The sequence below is a fragment of the Lissotriton helveticus genome, chromosome 1_1 (genome assembly GCF_964261635.1).
Source record: "Lissotriton helveticus chromosome 1_1, aLisHel1.1, whole genome shotgun sequence".
NCBI classification, from domain to species: Eukaryota; Metazoa; Chordata; class Amphibia; order Caudata; family Salamandridae; genus Lissotriton; species Lissotriton helveticus.
Genome location: NC_136057.1, coordinates 419,346,494 through 419,371,825, shown reverse-complemented (window position 1 = coordinate 419,371,825; position 25,332 = coordinate 419,346,494). Strand labels below are relative to the sequence as shown.

At 44.6% G+C, this 25,332-nt stretch overlaps 1 protein-coding gene across 8 annotated transcripts in view; it reads left to right on the top strand.

Moving 5' to 3' along the window:
• The window catches only part of AMN1 (antagonist of mitotic exit network 1 homolog), an 851,867-nt gene extending 828,498 nt beyond the window's left edge, over positions 1-23,369 (top strand). For all 8 annotated transcript variants that reach the window (XM_078673783.1, XM_078673782.1, XM_078673780.1 and 5 more), the window contains one exon: positions 20,457-23,369. In XM_078673783.1, coding sequence (XP_078529909.1) covers positions 20,457-20,530 — 74 coding nt within the window. In that variant the 3' untranslated portion in view covers positions 20,531-23,369. The remainder of the gene's footprint in view (positions 1-20,456) is intronic.
• Positions 23,370-25,332: the final 1,963 nt, after the last annotated feature.

Genomic DNA, 25,332 nt, shown 5'->3' with positions numbered 1-25,332 from the left:
TCAAGTAAATGCAGTTTGCATGACCTGAGAAAAGGAAAATTATGGTCTCCCTTATCCAGGGTAGCTCAGACAGGTGCAGTCACCTGGAACAAACCATCCAGCTTATTCAGCCCTGTGGAAAAAAGACACTTACAAGATATACACCATAGATAACATAAAACACACTCTTTAAAAAAAAATTCAGAGGTTTGTATCATACTTAAGTAATAGTGCTTGCTTGCTTCATGAGCATTCAGAACGTCTGGGGGGTAATTGCTATTGTGCAATCTAGATGGAAAAACATATAGGTTTCAGGGTGGTGTATTACTTACTTGGGCTGTCTCAGTGATCATGCTGTAACACACCATACTCCCAAACACGGGAAAAGTTCTCCTATGTCTTGCCCCACACGCTGCTCCGCTGGACTGAGGTTTGAGCCCAGGGCGTGTGGTATTTATACCACGAGTGAATTGGTAATTGCTCGTTAAGAAATGCGTCCGAGCGGATGTCAAGTCGTGCCCATGTTTGGGTAATCCGGTGTTCATTGAGCGCCCCTGAGCTAATTGAATGAATACCGAGCCTTCTAAGGTCTGTCCGGTCGGGGAAACGCGTCTGTCTGCCAGCGTTCCAGTTTCGCGCATGCGCGGTTGTTGCTAGCTGCACTACGAGTGCGCGGATAGGAGACTGGCTTTTTCCGCGCATGTGAGGGGAAAACAGTCGGTGTTGTGGACTCTGCGGGCTCCGTAATGCAAGCCTGTTAGCTCTGTTAAAGTGAAAAAAGCTCCGTTTAAAGTAAGTAGTAAGTCATCATGAATGGGAGCGATTATATGCTAGGAGAAATGATGTTGAAAAGGCCTGTTACCCATTAGAATCAGTACAGATTGCATCTTAGATGAAAGATGTTCTTGATGCACAAGGGGTTTTCTGCACAGTGTAGGGAAAACGTCTTGCTCCGAGCTAAACCTCTTGCGATAGTGTGGCACTCCTGGCTAGTGCACAGTGATGAACCAAATGTTGGATACACAGGGGAGACGCCCATAAACCATAGGAGGACCCAGCCCTAATATAAACTTGTGCAGAGCGCGAGCTTTTATGCTAACACCCTGGTATGTGCATAAGAGAAAGAATGCATAAATCTGTTGCAGCAGACCGGGTTGCGGCAGGGATGAGCTTGGTATGGGTGAGTAACTCTAGGTGATGGCAAAGAACATACCTTATCCATTGCAAGGATGTCGACAGAGGGTCTGATTTAATTAGACAGTTGTCCCCAAGGTACATCATCATTCAGTCCATCGTTGTGTGTACCCAAACGGAACACCCATCTCTGTTCCTTCTGAAAAAGGCCTGTTTCCGATGGCAATTGCTCGATCACAGTCCACTTCAAATCGTTTACGCAGTGTTGAGCATTCAGGTAGTGTGTTGCCATCTTTGTTGTGCTTTTTTTACAACGGACATTACTTTTATGCTCGTTCATAGGTGTCTTGACCGCCCTAGTGGTCATCCCCACGTATTCAAGGCCGCACGGGCAGGTGATCAAGTAGACCACGTTTTTACTATTGCAGTTCATCATTCTTCTTCGCTGCTCCCGGGTTATGCCATTCCTGAACGTAAGTCTGTTGCTTTTTTGCGTCAGGTGGCAACTGCTGCAGTTCCCACAAGGGAAGTGACCTTGGATACCTAGAGAGGGTTGTCTCGACTCTTGGACTAGGGCGGTCAAGACAGGTATGAACGAGCATAAAAGTAATGTAATGTAAAAGTAAACGATTTAAAGTGGACTGTGATCGAGCAATTGCCATCGGAAACAGGCCTTTTTCAGAAGGAACAGAGATGGGTGTTCCGTTTGGGTACACACGAGGGACTGAATGATGATGTACCTTGGGGACAACTGTCTAATTAAATCAGACCCTCTGTCGACATCCTTGCAATGGATAAGGTATGTTCTTTGCCATCACCTAGAGTTACCCACCCATACCAAGCTCATCCCTGCCGCAACCTGGTCTGCTGCAACAGATTTATGCATTCTTTCTCTTATGCACATACCAGGGTGTTAGCATAAAAGCTCGCGCTCTGCACGAGTTTATATTAGGGCTGGGTCCTCCTATGGTTTATGGGCGTCTCCCCTGTGTATCCAACATTTGGTTCATCACTGTGCACTAGCCAGGAGTGCCACACTATCGCAAGAGGTCTAGCTCGGAGCAAGACGTTTTCCCTACACTGTGTAGAAAACCCCTTGTGCATCAAGAACATCTTTCATCTAAGATGCAATCTGTACTGATTCTAATGGGTAACAGGCCTTTTCAACATAATTTCTCCTAGCATATAATCGCTCCCATTCATGATGCCTTACTCCTTACTTTAAACTGAGCTTTTTTCACTTTAACAGCGCTAACAGGCTTGCATTACGGAGCCCGCAGAGTCCACAACACCGACTGTTTTCCCCTCACATGCGCGGAAAAAGCCTGTCTCCTTTCCGCGCACGCGCAGTGCGGCTAGCAACAACCGCGCATGCGTGAAACTGGAACGGTAGCAGACAGACGCGTTTCCCTGACCGGACAGACCTTAGAAGGCTCGGTATTCATTCAATTAGCTCAGGGGCGCTCAATGAACACCGGATTACCCAAACATGGGTACGACTTGACATCCGCTCGGACGCATTTCTTAACGAGCAATTACCAATTCACTTGTGGTATAAATACCACACGCCCTGGGCTCAAACCTCAGTCCAGCGGAGCAGCATTTGGGGCAAGACCGAGGAGAACTTTTCCCGTGTTTGTGAGTATGGTGTGTTACAGCATGATCACTGAGACAGCCCAAGTAAGTAATACACCACCCTGAAACCTATATGTTTTTCCATTTAGATTGCACAATAGCAATTACCCCCCAGACGTTCTGAATGCTCATGAAGCAAGCAAGCACTATTACTTAAGTATGATACAAAGCTCTGAAATTTTTTTTAAAGAGTGTGTTTTATGTTATCTATGGTGTATGTCTTGTAAGTGTCTTTTTTCCACAGGGCTGAATAAGCTGGATGGTTTGTTCCAGGTGACTGCACCTGTCTGAGCTACCCTGGATAAGGGAGACCATAATTTTCCTTTTTTCTTTTCTCAGGTCATGCAAACTGCATTTACTTGAGCCGAACCGCTGTAGGCACATAATAGCCTGTATTTTACCTACACATATTTATAGTTTTCTCTTCACTTTTGTTAATAACATTAATACATCTGTACCCATTAGTGAAACGTGAGTAAGGTGGGGAAGTTGTGCCCCTGTCCTGAAGAAGGAGCTTTGCCTCCGAAACATGTCGACGCACACATGAGGTGTTGTACATAATCACGACAATACACACCTTGCACTTCACTTCTTTTAATAGTGCCAGCCCGGGGCCATGACTAAAAGTTTTTTCTACTACACCCATGAGCCAGGTACTTTTTATTCTCTTCCAGGGGATCCTCATCAATAGTCATAAGCATTAGAATATTCCCGCCCATGCGCGGGACCCCGGAAACACTATATTATATGTGCCCCACATATATATACTCATATATATATATAAATACATATATATATATATATATATATATATATAAAAACATGCAATAGCAGCCAAATAAAATCAGAGCTGAAATATGCTATGTAGAATTTCCACCATACATGAATAATAAGCATTAGAAACATGAGAAACAACAACAAAGTTTGTTTAGAAACTGTTTTAATGCTCAGAAAGCAGTAGAAATTCTCATAACTCACTGGAAGCATAGAAAGCTCCCAGGCTGCATTGCAAACACACAGTCTAAAAAGACTGAAAAGCTAACCTGTAGCTGCATAGCAATAAACTGGCACTGTGTCTTTAAGGCACCCATGACCCCAGTATCCCATCATGCCTCAGGGGTGACAGTTAGGTCAGTTGTTCTTTCCGGCTCCTTCAGGAAGGATCCTGGTTACACAGCTCCACTAGTTTTCTGTTTTCTGACAGAAAAATACTTCACTTTTGTCTATTTTTACACTTACTTTGACATTTAACAGCTAGTCAAGTAAGATACTGTCTTTTTTAGTCAGTTTAGTGAACATTTCCTTCTGAGAATGCCTTCACTCTTTGACAAATGTCCATCTTGTGGCAACAAGAAGGCAAAATCAGACAATCACGACATCTGTATCTTGTGTCTGCCTGAAGATCATGATCCAGACACCTGTCCTCACTGTGAACACCTGTCAGGAAGAACTCTTAAAGACAGGGAGAGGATTCGCATGTATGGCCTGGCTCACAGGTCATCCAGAGGAAGATCTCCGGTGAAGAAGGGTTCCAAGAAGACTCAAATAACTTCAAAAAAGAAGTCTTCACATCCTTCAACATCAGCATTGGGCTCGGCGCTGAGAAAAGAACCACCGGTGGATCAGCTCTCGTCTAAACTACCGTCGACGGCGGGCTCGCCGTCGAAGAGAAGACCAGGTACGTCGACGTCGAAGGATCCAGTCCCGTCCTCGAAATCCCCACCGTTGTCGTCAACCGGGCGACGTTCGGCGTCGAGGAATGTGACTCCGCCGCCGTCAACCGGGCGACGGTCGGCGTCGAGATCAAAGGCCCCTCCGCCGTCGTCAACCAGGCGACGATCGGCGTCGAGGGAGGTCCCTCCTCCGCCGTCGTCATCCAAGCGACGTCCGGCGTTGAGAGAAGTGTGACCCCTCCGCCGTCGTCTAAGAAACGACGTTTGGCGTCGAGGACCAAGACCCCTCCGCCATCGACAGAGAAACGTCGATCGGCGTCGAGGACGCAGTCTCCGTCGACGTCTCGTCGACTCTCGGCGTCGAGGGTGTCCAATACCCCTCCGCCGTCGTCGCATAGACATTCGACGCCGAGACAGAGGGCTCTGTCGACGGCTGGTCATCGCCGTTCGACGTCGAGACAGAGGACTCCATCGACGGCTGGTCATCACCGGTCGACGTCGAGACAGAAGACTCCGTCGACAGCTGGTCATCACCGTTCGACGTCGAGGCAGAGGGCTCCGTCAACTGCTGGTCATCGCCGGTCGACGTCGAGAGACCATAGATTACTTGCATCGGTCGCCGTCGAGGCATTCGAAGTCGAGATTGTTCGACCCGCCGACCACCCAGAGGCGTTCGGCGTCGAGAAAAGAACGCTCGACGTCGCGACATCCAGAAAAAAAACTCTGTTATCATGGTTACGGAGTCAGCTTCTCGTCATTCCACTTCACAGCCTTCTGGTTCCTCAACAGCATCCTCGAGGTCCAGAAGCCCTTTCTGCAGATCTCCTGTGCGTCAGCCAGATCCTTCGGCTGCGGAGATCAGACTGTCACCTAGATGGTACAGATCATTGGACCATTGGCGAAATTCAGGAGCTGCCAAACGTATGTATGAGTATGCCAGCTCTCAACACGGGTCTCCTCTTCAGAATCTGGTGGAGGAGATGGACAAGCGTAGTCCTCCCAGGCGCAAATCACCTGTGAGAACACCAACTAAATCTCCCAGAAGGGAACTTCCGGTTAGACCCCGATCTCCCAGAAAAGACAGTCCGGTCAGGCCTCGTTCGCCCAGAGGGGAAGATCGGGTCAGATCTCGCTCTCCTAGAAGGGAAGAGCATTCAAGAAGATCGCGTGAGAGGAGGCACAGTGCTCACCGTAAACGTCGAAGGACTCCGTCTACTTCATCTACCTCTTCGACCAGGTCTTCCAAAAGAGATTACTCTCCTACGCTGATGGATAGTCCTACCTCTAGATCCTCTCCAGTGGATGACATCGGCACTTATCTGGATGTCCTACAAAGAGGAGCTCAGAAGCTGAGCATTGAAATGTCTATCCCTCAAGTTACTACGACAGTAATTTTTGAAACGTTGCACAAAAAATCTATTTCTCGTCCACTGCTGCCTTTAGTCCCGGGGATTACGGATCCTGTCAAGGACGTTTTCCTAACCCCAGCGGCTATCAGAGCGGTTCCAGCCCGCATACAGAAAAAATACAAACCGGCTTCTTCTGACCCAGTTTTTGTAAAATCTGACCCTCCAGCAGACTCTGTGATAGTGGCAGCGGCGAGAAAGACACATGCAGTGGCCACTACCTCTTCAGTCCTACCAGACAAGGACAGCAAATCTCAAGACTCCTGGCGTCGTAAGGTTTGCAATTCAGCTGCCTCCACGCTGAAGGTCTCCAGTGCGGCTGCGCTGCTGGGTAGATACGACAGAGCCTTATGGGACTCCATGGAAAGGTTCAAGTCCAAACTGCCAAAGGAAGACCAGAAGGACTATGAAGAGACTATGACAGAAGGATGTCGGGTGGCGAACCAGTTAATAAGCACAGCTGCGGATGGTGCAGTGCTAGCGACACATTCCTACTCACATGGGGTTTGTGCCAGGAGATCGGCTTGGTTGCGGCTTACAGGGCTGAAGCCGGATGCGCAGCATCGCATCCTCAATCTTCCCTTTTCGGGTTCCTCTCTCTTCGGGGAACATGCTGACGAAGAGATGACCCGTATGAAGACAGAACTGGACACAGTAAAAGCGGTGGGTTTGGAAAAGAAAAAAGAATTCAAACGCCGCTTTAAGACCAACAGGGGGAGAGGGGCTCAACAGAGGGTTCAAACCCCTCAGTGGTCCCAAAGTAAGAACCAGGGAAAAACCCAGTTTCGAGGCAAAGCCAACAGAGGTAGAGGAGGTCACCGACAATCCTCTAACACCACAAGAGGAGGAAAGGCCTGAGCAGTGGCTTCCTCTGGCGCCGTTGCCCACTCCAGTGGGAGGAAGTGCTTCACAACACCTAGCAGAGTGGGTCAGCATCACAAAGGATCAGTGGGTGCTGAATATACTGTGCAATGGATACAAGCTTCGTTTCCGTGCGCTTCCAAAGAGCATTCCTCCAAAGAACTCTTGCCCTCACCAGCTAAGCTCGCTCCGAAGAGAGATGAAAGTTCTACTACAAAAAAGAGCTATAGAGGAGGTTCCCCCCTCTCAAAAAGGAAAGGGAGTCTACTCCAGGTACTTTCTTGTCCCCAAAAAAGATCAGGGAGACAAGTTCAGACCAATACACGATCTGCGTCTCTTGAACAAAGTCATCGTCAGAGAAAAGTTCTGCATGTTAGCTCTTCACCAAATATGCCCACATCTTCAAACCGGAGATTGGATGTGTTCGGTGGATCTGCAAGATGCATACTTTCACATTCCGATTGCTCTACAGCATCGCAAGTACTTGAGGTTTGTAGTGGGAAGCAAACACTACCAGTACAAGGTGCTACCCTTCGGTCTCAAGTCCGCACCACGAGTCTTTACCAAATGCATGGCAGTGGTGGCGGCTTTTCTTCACAAAAAGGGTCTCTTCATCTACCCATACCTGGACGACTGGCTCCTAAAGGGATCGTCTCCGGTTCAGGTAACGCACGATCTGCAACTTTGCCTACACCTGTTGCACAGACTCGGTCTCCATGTCAGCCTGGAGAAGTCAGTCCAGCGGCCGACACAGTCCATCCACTACCTAGGCTCCGTTCTGGACACAAAATTGGGAAAAGCGTTTCCTTCGGAGGAGAGACTTTTTTCCATGAGTCAGAAATGCGAGATTCTGCTAGAGTCTCGGTTTCCAACAGCCCGACAAGTAGCATCCCTGCTGGGTTCCATGGCGTCCTGCATTTTCCTCATTCCAAACGCCGGGCTGAGAATGCGTCCTCTGCAACAAGCTCTAGAAGACCAGTGGGACCAAGCGACAGGGCATTGGGAAGATCGTATTACTCTTTCCCAAGCGACGAAGGATGCCATCAAATGGTGGACTCGGAGAAAGAATGTGCGGGTCGGAGTACTTTTTCACCAACCTCTTCCATCCCAGTCTATAGTGATTGATGCCTCTCTTCAAGGCTGGGGAGCGCACAGGGGTCCACTTCAAATACAAGGTCAGTGGTCTGCGCAGGAGCAGACATACCACATCAACATGCTGGAGCTCAGAGCGTTTTTTCTAGCTCTCAAAGCTTTCTTTCCAGCGATCGAGTCCAACTCAGTCCTAGTTCAGACGGACAATACAACCACCATGTTCTATCTGAACAAACAAGGAGGCACACGATCTCGCCGCTCTCCCGAGAGGCTCAAACAATCTGGCACTGGCTCCTCTCTCGAGGCCTCACAGTAGTGGCGGTGCACCTTCCAGGCGAGTTGAACGTAAAAGCAGACGCACTCAGCAGGCACTGCGAAGATCAGCCAGACTGGGTGCTAAACGACGAAGTGGTAGAAGAGCTTTTTCGTTGCTGGGGTCGTCCAGCCATAGACTTGTTTGCAGACGACTAAAACGCCAAATGCCACGCCTTCGCGTCCAGGTTCCACCGACCAGGGACACAGGGGAATGCTCTTCTGATGGATTGGTCAGGAACATTCGCTTACGCGTTTCCTCCCCTGGCTCTGATTCCGAAGGTAGTGTCCAAGCTCCTCAGGTCGGACATGGAGATGATCTTAATAGCTCCGGATTGGCCACGGCAGTGGTGGTACCCGGACCTTCTACATTTCTCTGTGTGTCCACACAGACGACTTCCTTGCAGGCCAGACCTGATGAGCAAGATGGACGGGAAGATACTGCATCCCAACCTCCCATCGCTGAACCTAACAGCATGGCACCTGAGGTCCTGCAATATGGACATCTGAACTTGCCTCCCGAATGCATGAACATTTTAAAGGAGGCTAAGAGGCCTTCCACTAGAGCGTCTTATGCGTTCAAGTGGAAGAGGTTTTACTTATGGTGTAGGGATCGTCATCTGGATCCTACTAAAGGGCAGGAGGAGGTAATCCTGCCATACCTCCTTTCCTTGGCAACTTCTGGATTGAAATATGTTTCCATTAGAGTGCATCTGTCAGCCATAGTGGCGTACAGGAAATCGCCTCATCAGATTTCTTTCTTTCAGGGTCCGGTGGTTAAGGACTTCCTCCAGGGGTTGAAGAAAGTCTATCCCCCTGTGCGAAATCCTTCTTCTCCTTGGGAATTGAACCTGGTTCTGTCCAGGTTAATGTCACCTCCTTTCGAACCTATCCACAAGGCTTTTTTGCAACATCTATCTTGGAAAGCAGCCTTTTTAGTGGCAATCACATCAGCGCGCAGAGTAAGCGAGATACAAGCTCTCTGTGCGAAGGAACCATATACTGTTTTCCATCACAATAGGGTTGTCCTGAGGGCTCACCCATCCTTCTTACCTAAGGTGGTTTCTGATTTTCATATAAATCAGTCCATTTCCCTCCCTTCTTTTTTCCCAAATCCAGCGACCCCTGCAGAGCGGTCGTTGCACTCATTAGATTTAAAGAGAGTGCTCAAGTTCTATTTGGAAAAAACCAAGGGAATCAGGAAGTCAGATCAGCTGTTCGTGAACTATGGTTCGATGAGAACAGGCTTTCCGGCGGCCAAGAGGTCCATCTCTAGATGGATTGTCTCTTGCATTAAATTGGCGTACCAGCTTGCAGGCAAGCCTTTATTGGTGTCACCCAAAGCGCATTCTACTAGAGGGAAAGCGGCCACAGTAGCTTTCTTGCACGACATTCCAATGTCAGAAATATGTAAGGCTGCGACATGGCAATCAGTTCATACCTTTACGAGGCATTACTGCCTAGAATCTGATTCCAGGGCCGATACTCAAGTTGGACAAGCCTCTTTGAGGAATCTATTTGGGTAGCCTGCAGCCTGTACGAGCTTAGTTGTTACTAGGCTTAGTATGTGTATTACTGTATTGTTACTCCTTTACCCGCAGGGAGATGAGGTGAGGCTCGCTATTCTTTTCTAATGCTTATGACTATTGATGAGGATCCCCTGGAAGAGAAGGATTAGTTACTTACCTATAATCCTAGTTCTCTTCCAGGGGTATCCTCATCAAAGTCATAAGCAACCCTCCCGCCTCCCCGGGCAAAGGACATTCTTTAATAAGGAGATATTGTTAACCTATTTGTTACTGGGTTTGTTTTCAGTCTCCGAAAAGAACAACTGACCTAACTGTCACCCCTGAGGCATGATGGGATACTGGGGGTCATGGGTGCCTTAAAGGCACGGTGTCAGTTTATTGCTATGCAGCTACAGGTTAGCTTTTCAGTCTTTTTAGACTGTGTGTTTGCAATGCAGCCTGGGAGCTTTCTATGCTTCCAGTGAGTTATGAGAATTTCTACTGCTTTCTGAGCATTAAAACAGTTTCTAAACAAACTTTGTTGTTGTTTCTCATGTTTCTAATGCTTATTATTCATGTATGGTGGAAATTCTACACAGCATATTTCAGCTCTGATTTTATTTGGCTGCTATTGCATGTTTTTATATATATATATGTATTTATATATATGAGTATATATATGTGGGGCACATATAATATAGTGTTTCCGGGGTCCCGCGCATGGGTGGGAATATTCTAATGCTTATGACTTTGATGAGGATACCCCTGGAAGAGAACTAGGATTACAGGTAAGTAACTAATCCATCACTTCACTAAAATCCCACCACTCACATTAATAACATACTCACTCACATGCACCACATATAGTCAAAAACTAAAAGTGCTCCCGCGTAGTCGTAGGTCGCAGCACGCCGCATCCCGCTAGAGGGGTGCGAAGACCCCTATGATGAAGCATGACACCAAGGGGCCTTTTGGTGTGTGAGGGGTATTTTAAGAAACACTAAGTGCTCCCATACCACTCCGATAAAAGATATCAACAGGTGCTGGAAATCCCTAGAGGCGATTACCACCTGCAGACTATGCCACCAACATGAAGAATCCATGGTCCATTTGGTCTGCATATGCCATTGCCTAATACAAGCATGTCGCACTTTACTAAGGCCATTGTTTTTAAAATATGGGACACATAATTGCAAGGATGCCATGAAACTCTTGTTTAGCCTGGAGACCCCGATGGAATTGGCTAGGTTCGTCAAATTTGCACATAAAGTTAAAGCACATTTAAGTAACGCACCTTGCACTTTAGAACTTCAAGACTGCACTTTGGGCATGCCCAGACTTTGATTTGCCCGCTGTGACAAGCTGTATCTATTTTGCACTTTATTGGAATCGCTCTTCCAAAATAGGTCTTTGAATGCCTTGAATTCATAATTGACACATGGGTTTTAATGTTTTTATTATCTATGATCTGTATTTTTAGGATTTGTTTTACAGGAACTAGTGCATCCAAATTTGTAGCAGTTAATGATGACCAGTTTTGTGGATATTTTATAGGACACTTTTTGTAACCATTTTTGTTAATTGATACGATAAAATATATTTATTTATTCATGCATACTTGTATGAGCAAAACATGGCACTAGTTCTTCGTCATTGAATGTTAAATTTTTTGGCAAAATGTTTTTGTCCTTGATATGTGCATGTTTATTACATTTAGTTTCCGCTGTACCACGATTTAAAGTTTTTTTTCCAGAGTTTTATTTTATATAGCGCAAATTTGACCCGAAGGTATCAGAGCGCTTTACATGAACACCAGTTGCTTTACACAAAGACACATTAATTTTTGTTAGGCACAGGGAGATTAATTGATTTGCCCAGAATCACAAGATGTTGAGCGTCATTGCCGAGACTCTAACCCGGTTCCCCAGATTTGAGGTCGACCGCCCTAGCCGTATTACCACATCCTCTCCCCAACATTCAGTCAGGCTGTTTTGGTACTTGGTGAAATTCAATATTTCCCTGTGGCAGTTGACTTGGGGTAGTGGATTTTATCTGTTCCAGCACTTGGAAATTTGTGTCATTTAAAGGAGTTTTTGTTTTAACTCAAAATTCTGTTTGAAACTAAGAAAATAGACTTTCGGGTTAGATGCAAACTTTTCTTCGGAAAATCAGCGTGCATGTATTAACTTAAAAGTGAAGTTTCTTTATTTATATACACCTCTTCTGAAGAGTAATTCTACTAATGGTGAACTTGCCTTTTTCAGTTTGACTTTTCACTGAAATACTTATTGCCAGTGGGATCAGGGTGTTTTCTACTAGATTAAAAAAAATCTATGCTGACTATTACATATCTTAGCTATCTATAGGTGTTCTGCTTCTGTATCTGTGTAGGTCTTATAAACAACAAACTTAGGGGTCTAGTAAAGAAACCAATAGTGATTCTATATTGTTATGCCCATGTCAATTGTACATCAGGACAAACACAGTGGACTAACAAACCATATCACCAAAAGTGAAGTACCAGTAAACGTAAGTCACCCCTGGTTAAGGATTCCCATCAAAGGTCTTGTATGGATCAATATTCTCATTTGGTAGTCCTTATCGGGTATTGTATCTCTTGATCATTGAGATCAGCATACCCTGATAGCCAGTCGGGGTAGTGACCCACAATCACTTGGTACTACCACATGATGTTGATATGATGGGAAAGTGCAGTGCAAAAACAAGTAAATGGTGATTAAAAAAGGATAGGAACTCAACAAAAACAGTTTTAATAGAAATTGGCCCCTTCCTCCTTAAAAACAAGAACAGTATAACAACGTAATCGCAGTACACACAAATAGCTGCGAGGAGACCAACATGTTTCAGCCACGGGGTGATTACCTCGGCTTTCGTCAGGGTCTCTGTTCTAAATATCTGCTACTGATTCAAATAATTAAAGTGTGAAAAACTATACAAAAAAACACACTAGTGAATACCAGTAAAGGATATGCTGTTCCTTCATCTGTATAAACTCCTCTCTTCGGTATCTGGTTAGCTAAATACTGTATGTAGGGAACAAACGTACAAGTAAAACACAATCAGATATCATGGTCTGTTACAAGGGGTGTAATAGGTCTAAAAAAGTACCAAGCTCAAACAATCATTTACTCACCCAGAGTAGCCGGGGAGTGGACCTCACCTCTTCCTGGACCTGGCTCAGGATATGTGAGACCCCGCTCTACAATGACAAAAGCCAACTTCATAAGGACAAAGGAACAGAGGGATCTATAATAGATCTACTCTGGCGGTGTACTAGGAAAAGAAGTACCCAAGTCTTCTGTCACTGGAACTCTAAAACACATTGCCACTAGGTTCCCAAATCTACCTGCTCGCCATTCTATTGTTAACTCCAATTAAAATCACTCTTAGCGTTTCTACCGCTAGTTAAATAGGACACACGGCAAGTAGAAACGCACAGATCACAAACAGGACGGTAGAGCAGGACACCTACCTGTCCGTCGTTGTCTCAGACTAGTTTCTGAGTCAGTGGGAGGCACCGGGTGTTTTGCGTGGCTCCCATTTCACCAAATTGCCTTCCCAGACTGCCCAATCGTGAGCCAGCAGGAGCGATCCTACTCAGGAGGGGTAGCATGGGACAGTATCACAAAATCATTGTATTCATGCTGATTTGAAAAGATGTTTACTAGCGGGATGGTATTCAACTCAGTCACCCCTGCGTCTGTTAATTAAAAAGAACTTGCGTGCGTAGTCTCGCGAGGTTACCCGGCCGAACTACCGGATGACGTCACACATCTAGACTGTGTAGTCTTTTCATTCCGTCTATCGTACTCTGAGGCAGAATCTCGGGCTTAGTAAAAAGAACTACCAGATGACGTCATAATCATGGCGTCGGTAGTTCCATGCCGAATGCGGCCAAATCAATGTATTGCTGCCTGCTTACTCCGTTTTTTTATCAACTGAAAAATCCTATAATGCCTTAGACAGTGGTCGGGCGAGTAAGAAAGCAATGTAGAAGATTATGCAAGTAACGCTGTAATTAGATAATGTTAGAAGGTACCCCTCGAGGGAGGTTTATTCGTCATACCTTAGGAGAAACAAGTACCCCCAAACCTATTCTAAAGCTCAAGAGAAAACTAAGAAAAAACACACCAAATAGGTTGTCTAATTCAAATTAGAAACTGAAGAGCTCATAGGCACAACTAGGTGGGGCATAGACTATGTGACCAATCTTAAGTACACTTGCTCTTATTCATTAGTGTATGCAAAGGGTTTAGTCAACACATTTTTTTATATTTATTCAGGCCAAGCCAATGCTGCACTCCGAATAGATGATGACTCTATCAACACATTCATGTGCCATTACGATAGGCTAAGCCAGGGTATGTCATCGTTCAACCCTCGTTTATCTGTGCCCAATTTGAAAACCCATTTTTGTTCACACCGGAACAAGAATCTCGACACGTCAGTAATGTGCGATGGAATAAAGGGTTTTTCCAAAACATGCCACTTGAAATCTGTTTCTGTGTGGTTTTGTGTTATAAAGTGTTTCGTGAGTCGCGAAACATCTTTCTTGCACCGAAAAGTACTTTTGTGCTCTTGCATTCTCACGCGTACCTTCCTCGTAGTCATACCTACATACCGTTTGTTACACGTGCATATTATGAGGTAGATAAGGTTTGCGCTATTACAGTTAGAAAACTGTCGAAGTATCCACGGCCGATCAGTGCCAATATCCACACTTGTAATCCTAGAGGTAAGTGGACAGACAGAACACCCTCCACAGGGATGGTGACCCGTTACAGGAGGTAAGTCCCATAGTGTGCCTAACTCTCTTCTGGGTGTAGTTTTGGGGCGAGTGTGTACCAAATGGTCTCTTAGGTTTTTAGAACGTTTAAAGGCAAAAAGCGGAAATGCAATCTTGTCTCTGCCACTGTTCAGAATGCGCCAGTGTTTCTTGATGACTCTCTGAACATAGTTGGACTTGGTATTAAAAGTGCTCACCAAAGTCAGGCGATCCAAGGGTGGTTTCACTGTTCGTGGTTCAAGAAGTGCAGCTCGGTGATTATTTGCTGCCCGTTTGAATGAACGCTGTACCAGTTTCTTGGGATAATGTCTTGCCATCAGTTGCTTAGATAAATCCTCTGCATGGTTTTTGAAAGTTTCAGGAGTAGAGCAGTTCCATCGGACACGAAGAAACTGTCCGAACGGTAGATTATCGCGCAGGGACTTTGGGTGTTGGCTTTCGTACAGAAGGAGCGAATTTCTTGCCATAGGCTTACGATATAATTCGCTCTCTAGGCCAGTCTCGGTACTGTAGATTGAGAGGTCCAGGAAAGGGAGCCTGTCTTTGCTCATTTCCATAGTGAAGCGAAGATAGTGGTTCTGATTATTAAGCCATTGGTGGAAACAAAGGGCCGATTCACTTGTCCCTCTCCAGACCATAAGAATATCATCAATATATCTTTTCCACCAAATTATTGATGAAAAGAAAGGATTGGTGGGATGCAGTACTATGGTTTGTTCGAACTCATGAACATACAGGTTCGCTAGGGAAGGGGCAAAAATGCTGCCCATGCTCGTCCCAGAGACTTGATGGTATATCTGGTCATCATACCTGAAAAAGTTTTCTTTCATCGCCATAGTTGCTAAGGCCATGACGAACGGAACTGGAGTGATGGAGTCCCATTCCGATGCCTCCAGGATGCACCTGATAGTATCCAGAGTGGCATCCTGGGGGATGGAGGTGTACAACGACTCTACATCTAGAGAGACTAGATAGTCAGTCTCTCGATCAAAGGCTATTTCAGGGATTACCCTAAGGACATCGGTAGTGTCCTTGAGAAAAGTCGGCATTTTGTGAACCAAAGGTTTGAGGAAGAAGTCGGCAAAAGCAGAAAGGGGTTCTAAAAGTGACCCCTGGCCAGAAATTATGGGCCTGCCCGGTGGTGGTCTCTGGGGTTTGTGCACCTTAGGTAAGGTGTAAAAATAGGGCATAGTCGGATGCTTAGCCTGTAAAAATTGTGCCTCTAAAGGAGTAATCCAACCCTCACCTGAGGCCTCTTCAACCAGTACTTTGATCTCATTCATCAATCTGGGGGTGGGATCGATAGTCAGAGGTCGATATGCATGGTTATTACTCAGTTGGCGGAGACACTCAGTCCTGTATGTGTCTATATCCTGAACGACAATGGAGCCCCCTTTATCCGCGGGCTTCACAATTATGGTTCCATCTTGGGTCAACGTTTTTAGAGCCTGTCTCTCAATGGTGGAAAGGTTGTTATAATTGGCTCTAATAATGAAGCCTGAGTTTCCGCAAACTCAGGCTTCATTATTTCTTTAAGAATGGGAGCACTGAGGAAGCAGCACATGATAGTGACATCAACACTGGTTTGAGGATCAAATCCACTTTCTCACCCCCAGCACATGCCATACCACCTCAAATACTCACATTTGAACTGGCAGTTAAGAACGACATAGAACAAATACAATACTGTTCGAGAGCCAATTATAACAACCTTTCCACCATTGAGAGACAGGCTCTAAAAACGTTGACCCAAGATGGAACCATAATTGTGAAGCCCGCGGATAAAGGGGGCTCCATTGTCGTTCAGGATATAGACACATACAGGACTGAGTGTCTCCGCCAACTGAGTAATAACAATGCATATCGACCTCTGACTATCGATCCCACCCCCAGATTGATGAATGAGATCAAAGTACTGGTTGAAGAGGCCTCAGGTGAGGGTTGGATTACTCCTTTAGAGGCACAATTTTTACAGGCTAAGCATCCGACTATGCCCTATTTTTACACCTTACCTAAGGTGCACAAACCCCAGAGACCACCACCGGGCAGGCCCATAATTTCTGGCCAGGGGTCACTTTTAGAACCCCTTTCTGCTTTTGCCGACTTCTTCCTCAAACCTTTGGTTCACAAAATGCCGACTTTTCTCAAGGACACTACCGATGTCCTTAGGGTAATCCCTGAAATAGCCTTTGATCGAGAGACTGACTATCTAGTCTCTCTAGATGTAGAGTCGTTGTACACCTCCATCCCCCAGGATGCCACTCTGGATACTATCAGGTGCATCCTGGAGGCATCGGAATGGGACTCCATCACTCCAGTTCCGTTCGTCATGGCCTTAGCAACTATGGCGATGAAAGAAAACTTTTTCAGGTATGATGACCAGATATACCATCAAGTCTCTGGGACGAGCATGGGCAGCATTTTTGCCTCTTCCCTAGCGAACCTGTATGTTCATGAGTTCGAACAAACCATAGTACTGCATCCCACCAATCCTTTCTTTTCATCAATAATTTGGTGGAAAAGATATATTGATGATATTCTTATGGTCTGGAGAGGGACAAGTGAATCGGCCCTTTGTTTCCACCAATGGCTTAATAATCAGAACCACTATCTTCGCTTCACTATGGAAATGAGCAAAGACAGGCTCCCTTTCCTGGACCTCTCAATCTACAGTACCGAGACTGGCCTAGAGAGCGAATTATATCGTAAGCCTATGGCAAGAAATTCGCTCCTTCTGTACGAAAGCCAACACCCAAAGTCCCTGCGCGATAATCTACCGTTCTGACAGTTTCTTCGTGTCCGACGGAACTGCTCTACTCCTGAAACTTTCAAAAACCATGCAGAGGATTTATCTAAGCAACTGATGGCAAGACATTATCCCAAGAAACTGGTACAGCGTTCATTCAAACGGGCAGCAAATAATCACCGAGCTGCACTTCTTGAACCACGAACAGTGAAACCACCCTTGGATCGCCTGACTTTGGTGAGCACTTTTAATACCAAGTCCAACTATGTTCAGAGAGTCATCAAGAAACACTGGCGCATTCTGAACAGTGGCAGAGACAAGATTGCATTTCCGCTTTTTGCCTTTAAACGTTCTAAAAACCTAAGAGACCATTTGGTACACACTCGCCCCAAAACTACACCCAGAAGAGAGTTAGGCACACTATAGGACTTACCTCCTGTAACGGGTCACCATCCCTGTGGAGGGTGTTCTGTCTGTCCACTTACCTCTAGGATTACAAGTGTGGATATTGGCACTGATTGGCCGTGGATACTTCGACAGTTTTCTAACTGTAATAGCGCAAACCTTATCTACCTCATAACATGCACGTGTAACAAACGGTATGTAGGTATGACTACGAGGAAGGTATGCGTGAGAATGCAAGAGCACAAAAGTACTTTTCGGTGCAAGAAAGATGTTTCGCGACTCACGAAACACTTTATAACACAAAACCACACAGAAACAGATTTCAAGTGGCATGTTTTGGAAAAACCCTTTATTCCATCGCACATTACTGACGTGTCGAGATTCTTGTTCCGGTGTGAACAAAAATGGGTTTTCAAATTGGGCACAGATAAACGAGGGTTGAACGATGACATACCCTGGCTTAGCATATCGTAATGGCACATGAATGTGTTGATAGAGTCATCATCTATTCGGAGTGCAGCATTGGCTTGGCCTGAATAAATATAAAAAAATGTGTTGACTAAACCCTTTGCATACACTAATGAATAAGAGCAAGTGTACTTAAGATTGGTCACATAGTCTATGCCCCACCTAGTTGTGCCTATGAGCTCTTCAGTTTCTAATTTGAATTAGACAACCTATTTGGTGTGTTTTTTCTTAGTTTTCTCTTGAGCTTTAGAATAGGTTTGGGGGTACTTGTTTCTCCTAAGGTATGACGAATAAACCTCCCTCGAGGGGTACCTTCTAACATTATCTAATTACAGCGTTACTTGCATAATCTTCTACATTGCTTTCTTACTCGCCCGACCACTGTCTAAGGCATTATAGGATTTTTCAGTTGATAAAAAAACGGAGTAAGCAGGCAGCAATACATTGATTTGGCCGCATTCGGCATGGAACTACCGACGCCATGATTATGACGTCATCTGGTAGTTCTTTTACTAAGCCCGAGATTCTGCCTCAGAGTACGATAGACGGAATGAAAAGACTACACAGTCTAGATGTGTGACGTCATCCGGTAGTTCGGCCGGGTAACCTCGCGAGACTACGCACGCAAGTTCTTTTTAAATAACAGACGCAGGGGTGACTGAGTTGAATACCATCCCGCTAGTAAACATCTTTTCAAATCAGCATGAATACAATGATTTTGTGATACTGTCCCATGCTACCCCTCCTGAGTAGGATCGCTCCTGCTGGCTCACGATTGGGCAGTCTGGGAAGGCAATTTGGTGAAATGGGAGCCACGCAAAACACCCGGTGCCTCCCACTGACTCAGAAACTAGTCTGAGACAACGACGGACAGGTAGGTGTCCTGCTCTACCGTCCTGTTTGTGATCTGTGCGTTTCTACTTGCCGTGTGTCCTATTTAACTAGCGGTAGAAACGCTAAGAGTGATTTTAATTGGAGTTAACAATAGAATGGCGAGCAGGTAGATTTGGGAACCTAGTGGCAATGTGTTTTAGAGTTCCAGTGACAGAAGACTTGGGTACTTCTTTTCCTAGTACACCGCCAGAGTAGATCTATTATAGATCCCTCTGTTCCTTTGTCCTTATGAAGTTGGCTTTTGTCATTGTAGAGCGGGGTCTCACATATCCTGAGCCAGGTCCAGGAAGAGGTGAGGTCCACTCCCCGGCTACTCTGGGTGAGTAAATGATTGTTTGAGCTTGGTACTTATTTAGACCTATTACACCCCTTGTAACAGACCATGATATCTGATTGTGTTTTACTTGTACGTTTGTTCCCTACATACAGTATTTAGCTAACCAGATACCGAAGAGAGGAGTTTATACAGATGAAGGAACAGCATATCCTTTACTGGTATTCACTAGTGTGTTTTTTTGTATAGTTTTTCACACTTTAATTATTTGAATCAGTAGCAGATATTTAGAACAGAGACCCTGACGAAAGCCGAGGTAATCACCCCGTGGCTGAAACATGTTGGTCTCCTCGCAGCTATTTGTGTGTACTGCGATTACGTTGTTATACTGTTCTTGTTTTTAAGGAGGAAGGGGCCAATTTCTATTAAAACTGTTTTTGTTGAGTTCCTATCCTTTTTTAATCACCATTTACTTGTTTTTGCACTGCACTTTCCCATCATATCAACATCATGTGGTAGTACCAAGTGATTGTGGGTCGCTACCCCGAACTGCTATCAGGGTATGCTGATTTCAATGATCAAGAGATACAATACCCGATAAGGACTACCAAATGAGAATATTGATCCATACAAGACCTTTGATGGGAATCCTTAACCAGGGGTGACTTACGTTTACTGGTACTTCACTTTTGGTGATATGGTTTGTTAGTCCACTGTGTTTGTCCTGATGTACAATTGACATGGGCATAACAATATAGAATCACTATTGGTTTCTTTACTAGACCCCTAAGTTTGTTGTTTATAAGTTTAGTCCTATGGGGGATAATACTTAGGCTTGGTCTTTAAACATCCCTCTAGCCCTGTGATAGTGCTTGGTTTTTCTCTCTGTGTAGGTCTTCACAAGACAGCATGTAGAGAATATTGCCTATAACGATGCCAATTTTGACGAAGAGGGTGAAGTCCTGAAAAAAAAATCTTTTGAAAAGCCACCCCCTGCTTCTTCCCCACCTCCACCCCACTTATGCCTACATTTTCTTTTCACCTGGTTATTTGTACTTATGACTCCGTCCTCCACACCTTCAGTTGTCCAGATTGGTATGAAAATGATTTTAAACTGCATTGCTGCCTAAACTAAAAACTTCTGATTCAGAACTCAGAAGAGGGTGATGATAGCCCTTAACACTTTCACTTTATACTCTGGAATGGGGAACAGGGATCATTTCTCAGCTTTTCTCATTTTGTATCGCTTTTTTGATTTGCAGATCGTTCACGTGAAGCCCTGGAACTCTTGGTTGGACCAAATAAAATAAAGCAAGTGACATGGACGGTTTATTGAATTCATGACACTAATGGCACGAAGCTAAATATAGTATCGTCACGTAAAAATGAACGAAAACTACAACCACTTGTGCAAGCCTAAAGACAGAATCCTATAGGAATGACTGACACTCCATCTTTCACCAGAGATCAGCCACGAGACATCAGTTTCTTGACCTCTTACTGCGCAAATTAAACTGTCTTAAAACAATATGAATTGTATACATTGTTTATAGCATGCTGGTATGACATTTGTCTTTGTTTAAAAGAATGTAGGCAAACTGGGCCCTGCTGTAAAAGTCTTAATATGTGTTATTGCTAGTCAGACATGATGAATTTCATCTGGCTACTATTTAAATCAAACAGAATAAGTGCAGTTGTGCAATGTTTTTGGTAGCTGTAAGATTGAAATATGAATTGGGTGTTGAGAAAGTAATTTTAAAGATGTGTTCCCATATTAATTCAGGAAATGGAAGTTTGCACTGTCAGTTATTTAAACTCTGCACATCACGGAGTATGTTGAAGTAATTTGTTTCTGAAGTTTTCTGGTTTTTCGTAGTTTGGTTTGTGCTGCAGTGTTCACATTATGCGACATGTATTTCTATGCATTATCCTTATTTGCTTAGTTATTCGTAATTGCATTTGATGCTACACCCTTTAGAATTCGTTTTATGTACGAGGGAAGGACATTTTAAGAAGTATCTGTTAGTACTTTCCAACTCTGAATTTGTACCCAATGGTCTGGATTCCCAGTTTTCCCTTTTTACGCCCTGTGGTTTCATCTCCTTTAGTAGGTGATGCATTATACAAGCACTTGATGGCGTGATTGACATGCTAATCCATTGAGCTTCGCACTCATGGGTTTGAATCCCGTGCTCGTTCCCAGTGATAAACACTGAAGTATTCACCGAGGGTAGGTAGGGAGACTGCTGCGAACGAGCCCCTAGCACACCACCGTCGACTTCTCCTGCCCGACATCTATCCTAGAACCCCCTCTTTGAGCGTAGCTGAGGACATAACTCGTATTCTACTGTTCGTTTCAGAGAACCTGATTATGTCTGGTCCAGTGAAACGACACCGGATACTATCTCCACGTATGTACTTCCAAAGCAAGTGCTGTTGGACTTATATTAGAAATTGTCGGGGCCTTTGGCGTACTTGATGGCGGATTACATTTTAAAACATTTCTGAAAGGCATTCAGTAACCCACAGCGTTGGCGTTCGGAAGCTCTGATAATTATTGTAGTACCTTTAAGAGGTAAGAGTTTAGATTCCGCCTTTTGGTAGCACTTAGAAAAATAAAAACAGAGTTCATACTTGGCAGTAAGGATAATAAGGGAGAAGAGAAGGTGGAGTTGTGTGACAAACCTGGCATGCCTGATTTATTTTACAACATCTCGCAGGTCAACACAAATTGCGCCCTGGCGCCTCCTGTTCTATCTCTGTATGGATCTTTGCAGATTTAGAATTGGAGAGACACGATTTTATGAAAGCCAGTTATCAGTGAAGGGAAACTGACAGCCTTGGTGATTAAATGTACTGTTTCTGGTCATTTGATTCAATGTCCACAAGGAGAGTGGGACGCATATTGTAAGCTTCGTTACACTCTGCAAACGGATGCACAACAATGCAAAAACGCGCCATGTATTTCTTTTCAATATTTAAAAAGCAACAGTGTAGTAGTTTCATACTGCTGTTTATACCTGCATTATTGTGTTGAGGACACGCGGTCTTCCCGCGCGCCCTCGATGTTTACTGTTGTATCTCCTCGGTGTTCTGAGGCGACGCTCCGGTTCTAGGGCAGTTACTTCTGCTGCGGATCCCCGACCGGACGTCTGAGAGCCTCGTGGGCTTTCTCTTAATAAATCCCCTTCAAACGGACCTTCATTGTCTGCCACTGATTGTCTTCTACAAACAGTGAGCATCATGTCTATCAAAACAAAATCAATTGATGTAATAGAGCTCACAAATCCGCAAAACCTTAACCCTGCTCATGCTTTCTACAATGTTTCTAAGAGCCAGCGAGACATACTACAGAAAGAAACCCACTTCTGCTGATAGGAGCAGTCACACATTTCTGTAAGGGTTCCTGGTGAGGCCTCTGTACGAGGCACCGTGTTTCAGAACAAAAGATTCATTCATTATGCCATCACACAACAGTATTTTCTCATGGCCTTGCTAAATGTTCCTCTCGCTGAGATTGGGCACAGTCAGATCCTCACAGTTCCCAACGTCCTTTCTTATTGATTAAATGAACTCGCTCCCAGGCTGTTGTTTGCCAGGAGAAAAAAACAATGCTTTTCAATAGTCTTAACCTGACCTTTAATGCTAAATTATCTTCGATCATTTTGATCACTGGGAAAAGTGTTCAGGCCGAGTTGTTAGCAGATGAGTCTGTCTAGACACTGAGTAAAATACATGCAGTGGGCTTTAATTCATTTCCATGATGATTAAACATTTTATGAGTACTCCGTCAACGCTGCATTAAAGACTAGTCTTTCCCAACTCCATGGCATATTGAAAGGATGTAAATACTGTAAGTGCTCCTTTTTGAAGTTACGAACTACTAATTCCTTTGCAAAATGTAGACATGGTATTTCACTTTTTGCAGTACGCTCTTTCTCAGCATTTTGGCCAGGCTTTATATTCGTATTGGTATATATGCCATGTAAACATTAACACGCAGTTTCAGTTTCATCTTTGATGCATGCATTACTTCTGTATTGTAATTTTTAGTAGGTGTGAAAAGTATACCGTTTTTTGCACATTTTGTGTCAATAATATTTGTTGAGTTTCTAAAAAGGTAAATTATTAAGAGAGAAACAACCAATGTTTATAATAAACGAAAAGCTACCATTGCCTTTGTCCTCCTGAGTTTGTTGTTTTGTTTCCACTGCACATGTCTGCGAGTCTCCACCTGTGCAGACAGTCCAGCTATGAATTTCGGAGGCTACTCTTTAGTCCTTTATAAACATCGAAATACCCCAGTTGTGAACGTCATTAGTAGGGCGGTAGGAAAGGCCCTTTTATGAATAACCTGCAGATTCTTTCCTGGAATATCAATGGCCTCCGTACACGTCCCAGAAGGGATAAGATTATGCAATATCTTCGTGATTGTGATGCACAGGTCATTGTCCTCCAGGAGACCCACTTGGTAGAACAAGAGTTGCGCGACTTGGCAAAGAAGAATCCGTGGATTTACTTTTTTATAAATACAACGCAATCTACGAATAATAGAGGAGTTGCAAATTTGTTTAAAAATTCCTTAAAAGCCTGTTTGGTATTTAAGTTAACAGATCCAGCTGGTAGATGAGTCATTTCCACAGTGAGCATTGCAGGGGGACAAATCACATTTGTAGGATATTATGGCCCGAATGTAGATGATCCTTCTGTCTGCCTTGGAATCTGTTTTTTCTCATTTGATTTCTGTTTCAGAACCTATCATATTAGCGGGCGATTTCAATATAGTCCTCGACCCTCTTTTGGATAAGTCCCCACACAATCGGGCATTGACCCCTTCTAAAACTAGATCTTTTTTGTTGGCCAATATGAAACAGTATGGTTACTTAGACATCTGGAGGATACTATCTGGGCAACAGCTGGAAGTCTCATTTCGAAATCATAAATATCGTCATCAATCCAGGATTGATTATATTTTGATCAGTCAGTCATTGAAAAGCATGGTTAAAAATATCACTTACCTCCCTTCACATTTGTCTGACCATTCAGCAATATCATTGGTAATGACAGGCTTCCCCCAAGTAGTTCCTAGAAGTTGGTCGTTCGATCGTTCTTTGTTCTCTAGACAAGATGCGATCTCTTTTTTGGTAGAGGAAAGCATCTTTATTCAATCAGATTCTTCAGGAAGGGATGTTACCTCCAACTTCCTGGGATAAAGCGTCAATAACTTTAATCTTAAAACCCAGCAAATCAGCTTCTCTCTGTGGGTCATACCGTCCAATTTCCATCTTAAATGCGGACTATAACATTTTTGCTTTAATTATGGCCAACAGGCTGGGCATGGTCGCCGGGGATATTTTACATCAAGACCAGCTCTTTGAGTTGACTTACGACCTAATAGGTGCAATTGATGCAGCATAATTTGCCGGGCTGCCCTTGGCTGTTCTCACGTTGGACGTGACCAAGGCCTTCGACAGGGTGAATTGGTCATACCTGTCGGGGGTCTTGGCCAAGTTCAATGTGGATGCATGATTTCGCCGAGCAGTTGGCTTACTTTATCAAAATCCCTCCGCCTGTCTCTTGGTTAATGGATCACTGACTGACCCTTTTAACATCACCAGGGGTACACGTCAGGGCTGCCCTCTCTCCCCCCTCCTGTTTGATTTATACATCGAACCCTTCGCCCAACGGTTGCGGGAGGACACTAGCATCAAACCTTTTAGGTATGGGGGTTGGGAGAAGAGGGTGGCCCTGTACGCGGACGATAATCTGATTTTTTCCTCAGATTTAAGAACAGCACTCCCTTCTGTTATTAAATTGGCCCTGGACTTCGGTGGAATCTCGGGATACGAGGTTAATGCCTCCAAAACTGAGATTATGATCTGGAACCACGAGGTTTTAGATATAGGGGTTCAGCCCAACTCGAAAATGCGTTACCTGGGTATAGAAATTGTTCAGGACATCAACAAAATTGTTGAGACCAACTTCTCTGCTAAAGCAAAAGAATGTCGGTAATGTATACGTTCCTGGTCATCACTGCTTCTTTCTAGCTTGGGAAGGGTCAACCGTATAAAGATGACCATTTTGCCGAAGATCACCTTTTTAGGTTTCGCCTGGCGATCCGCTGCGCAGCAGCGTTCG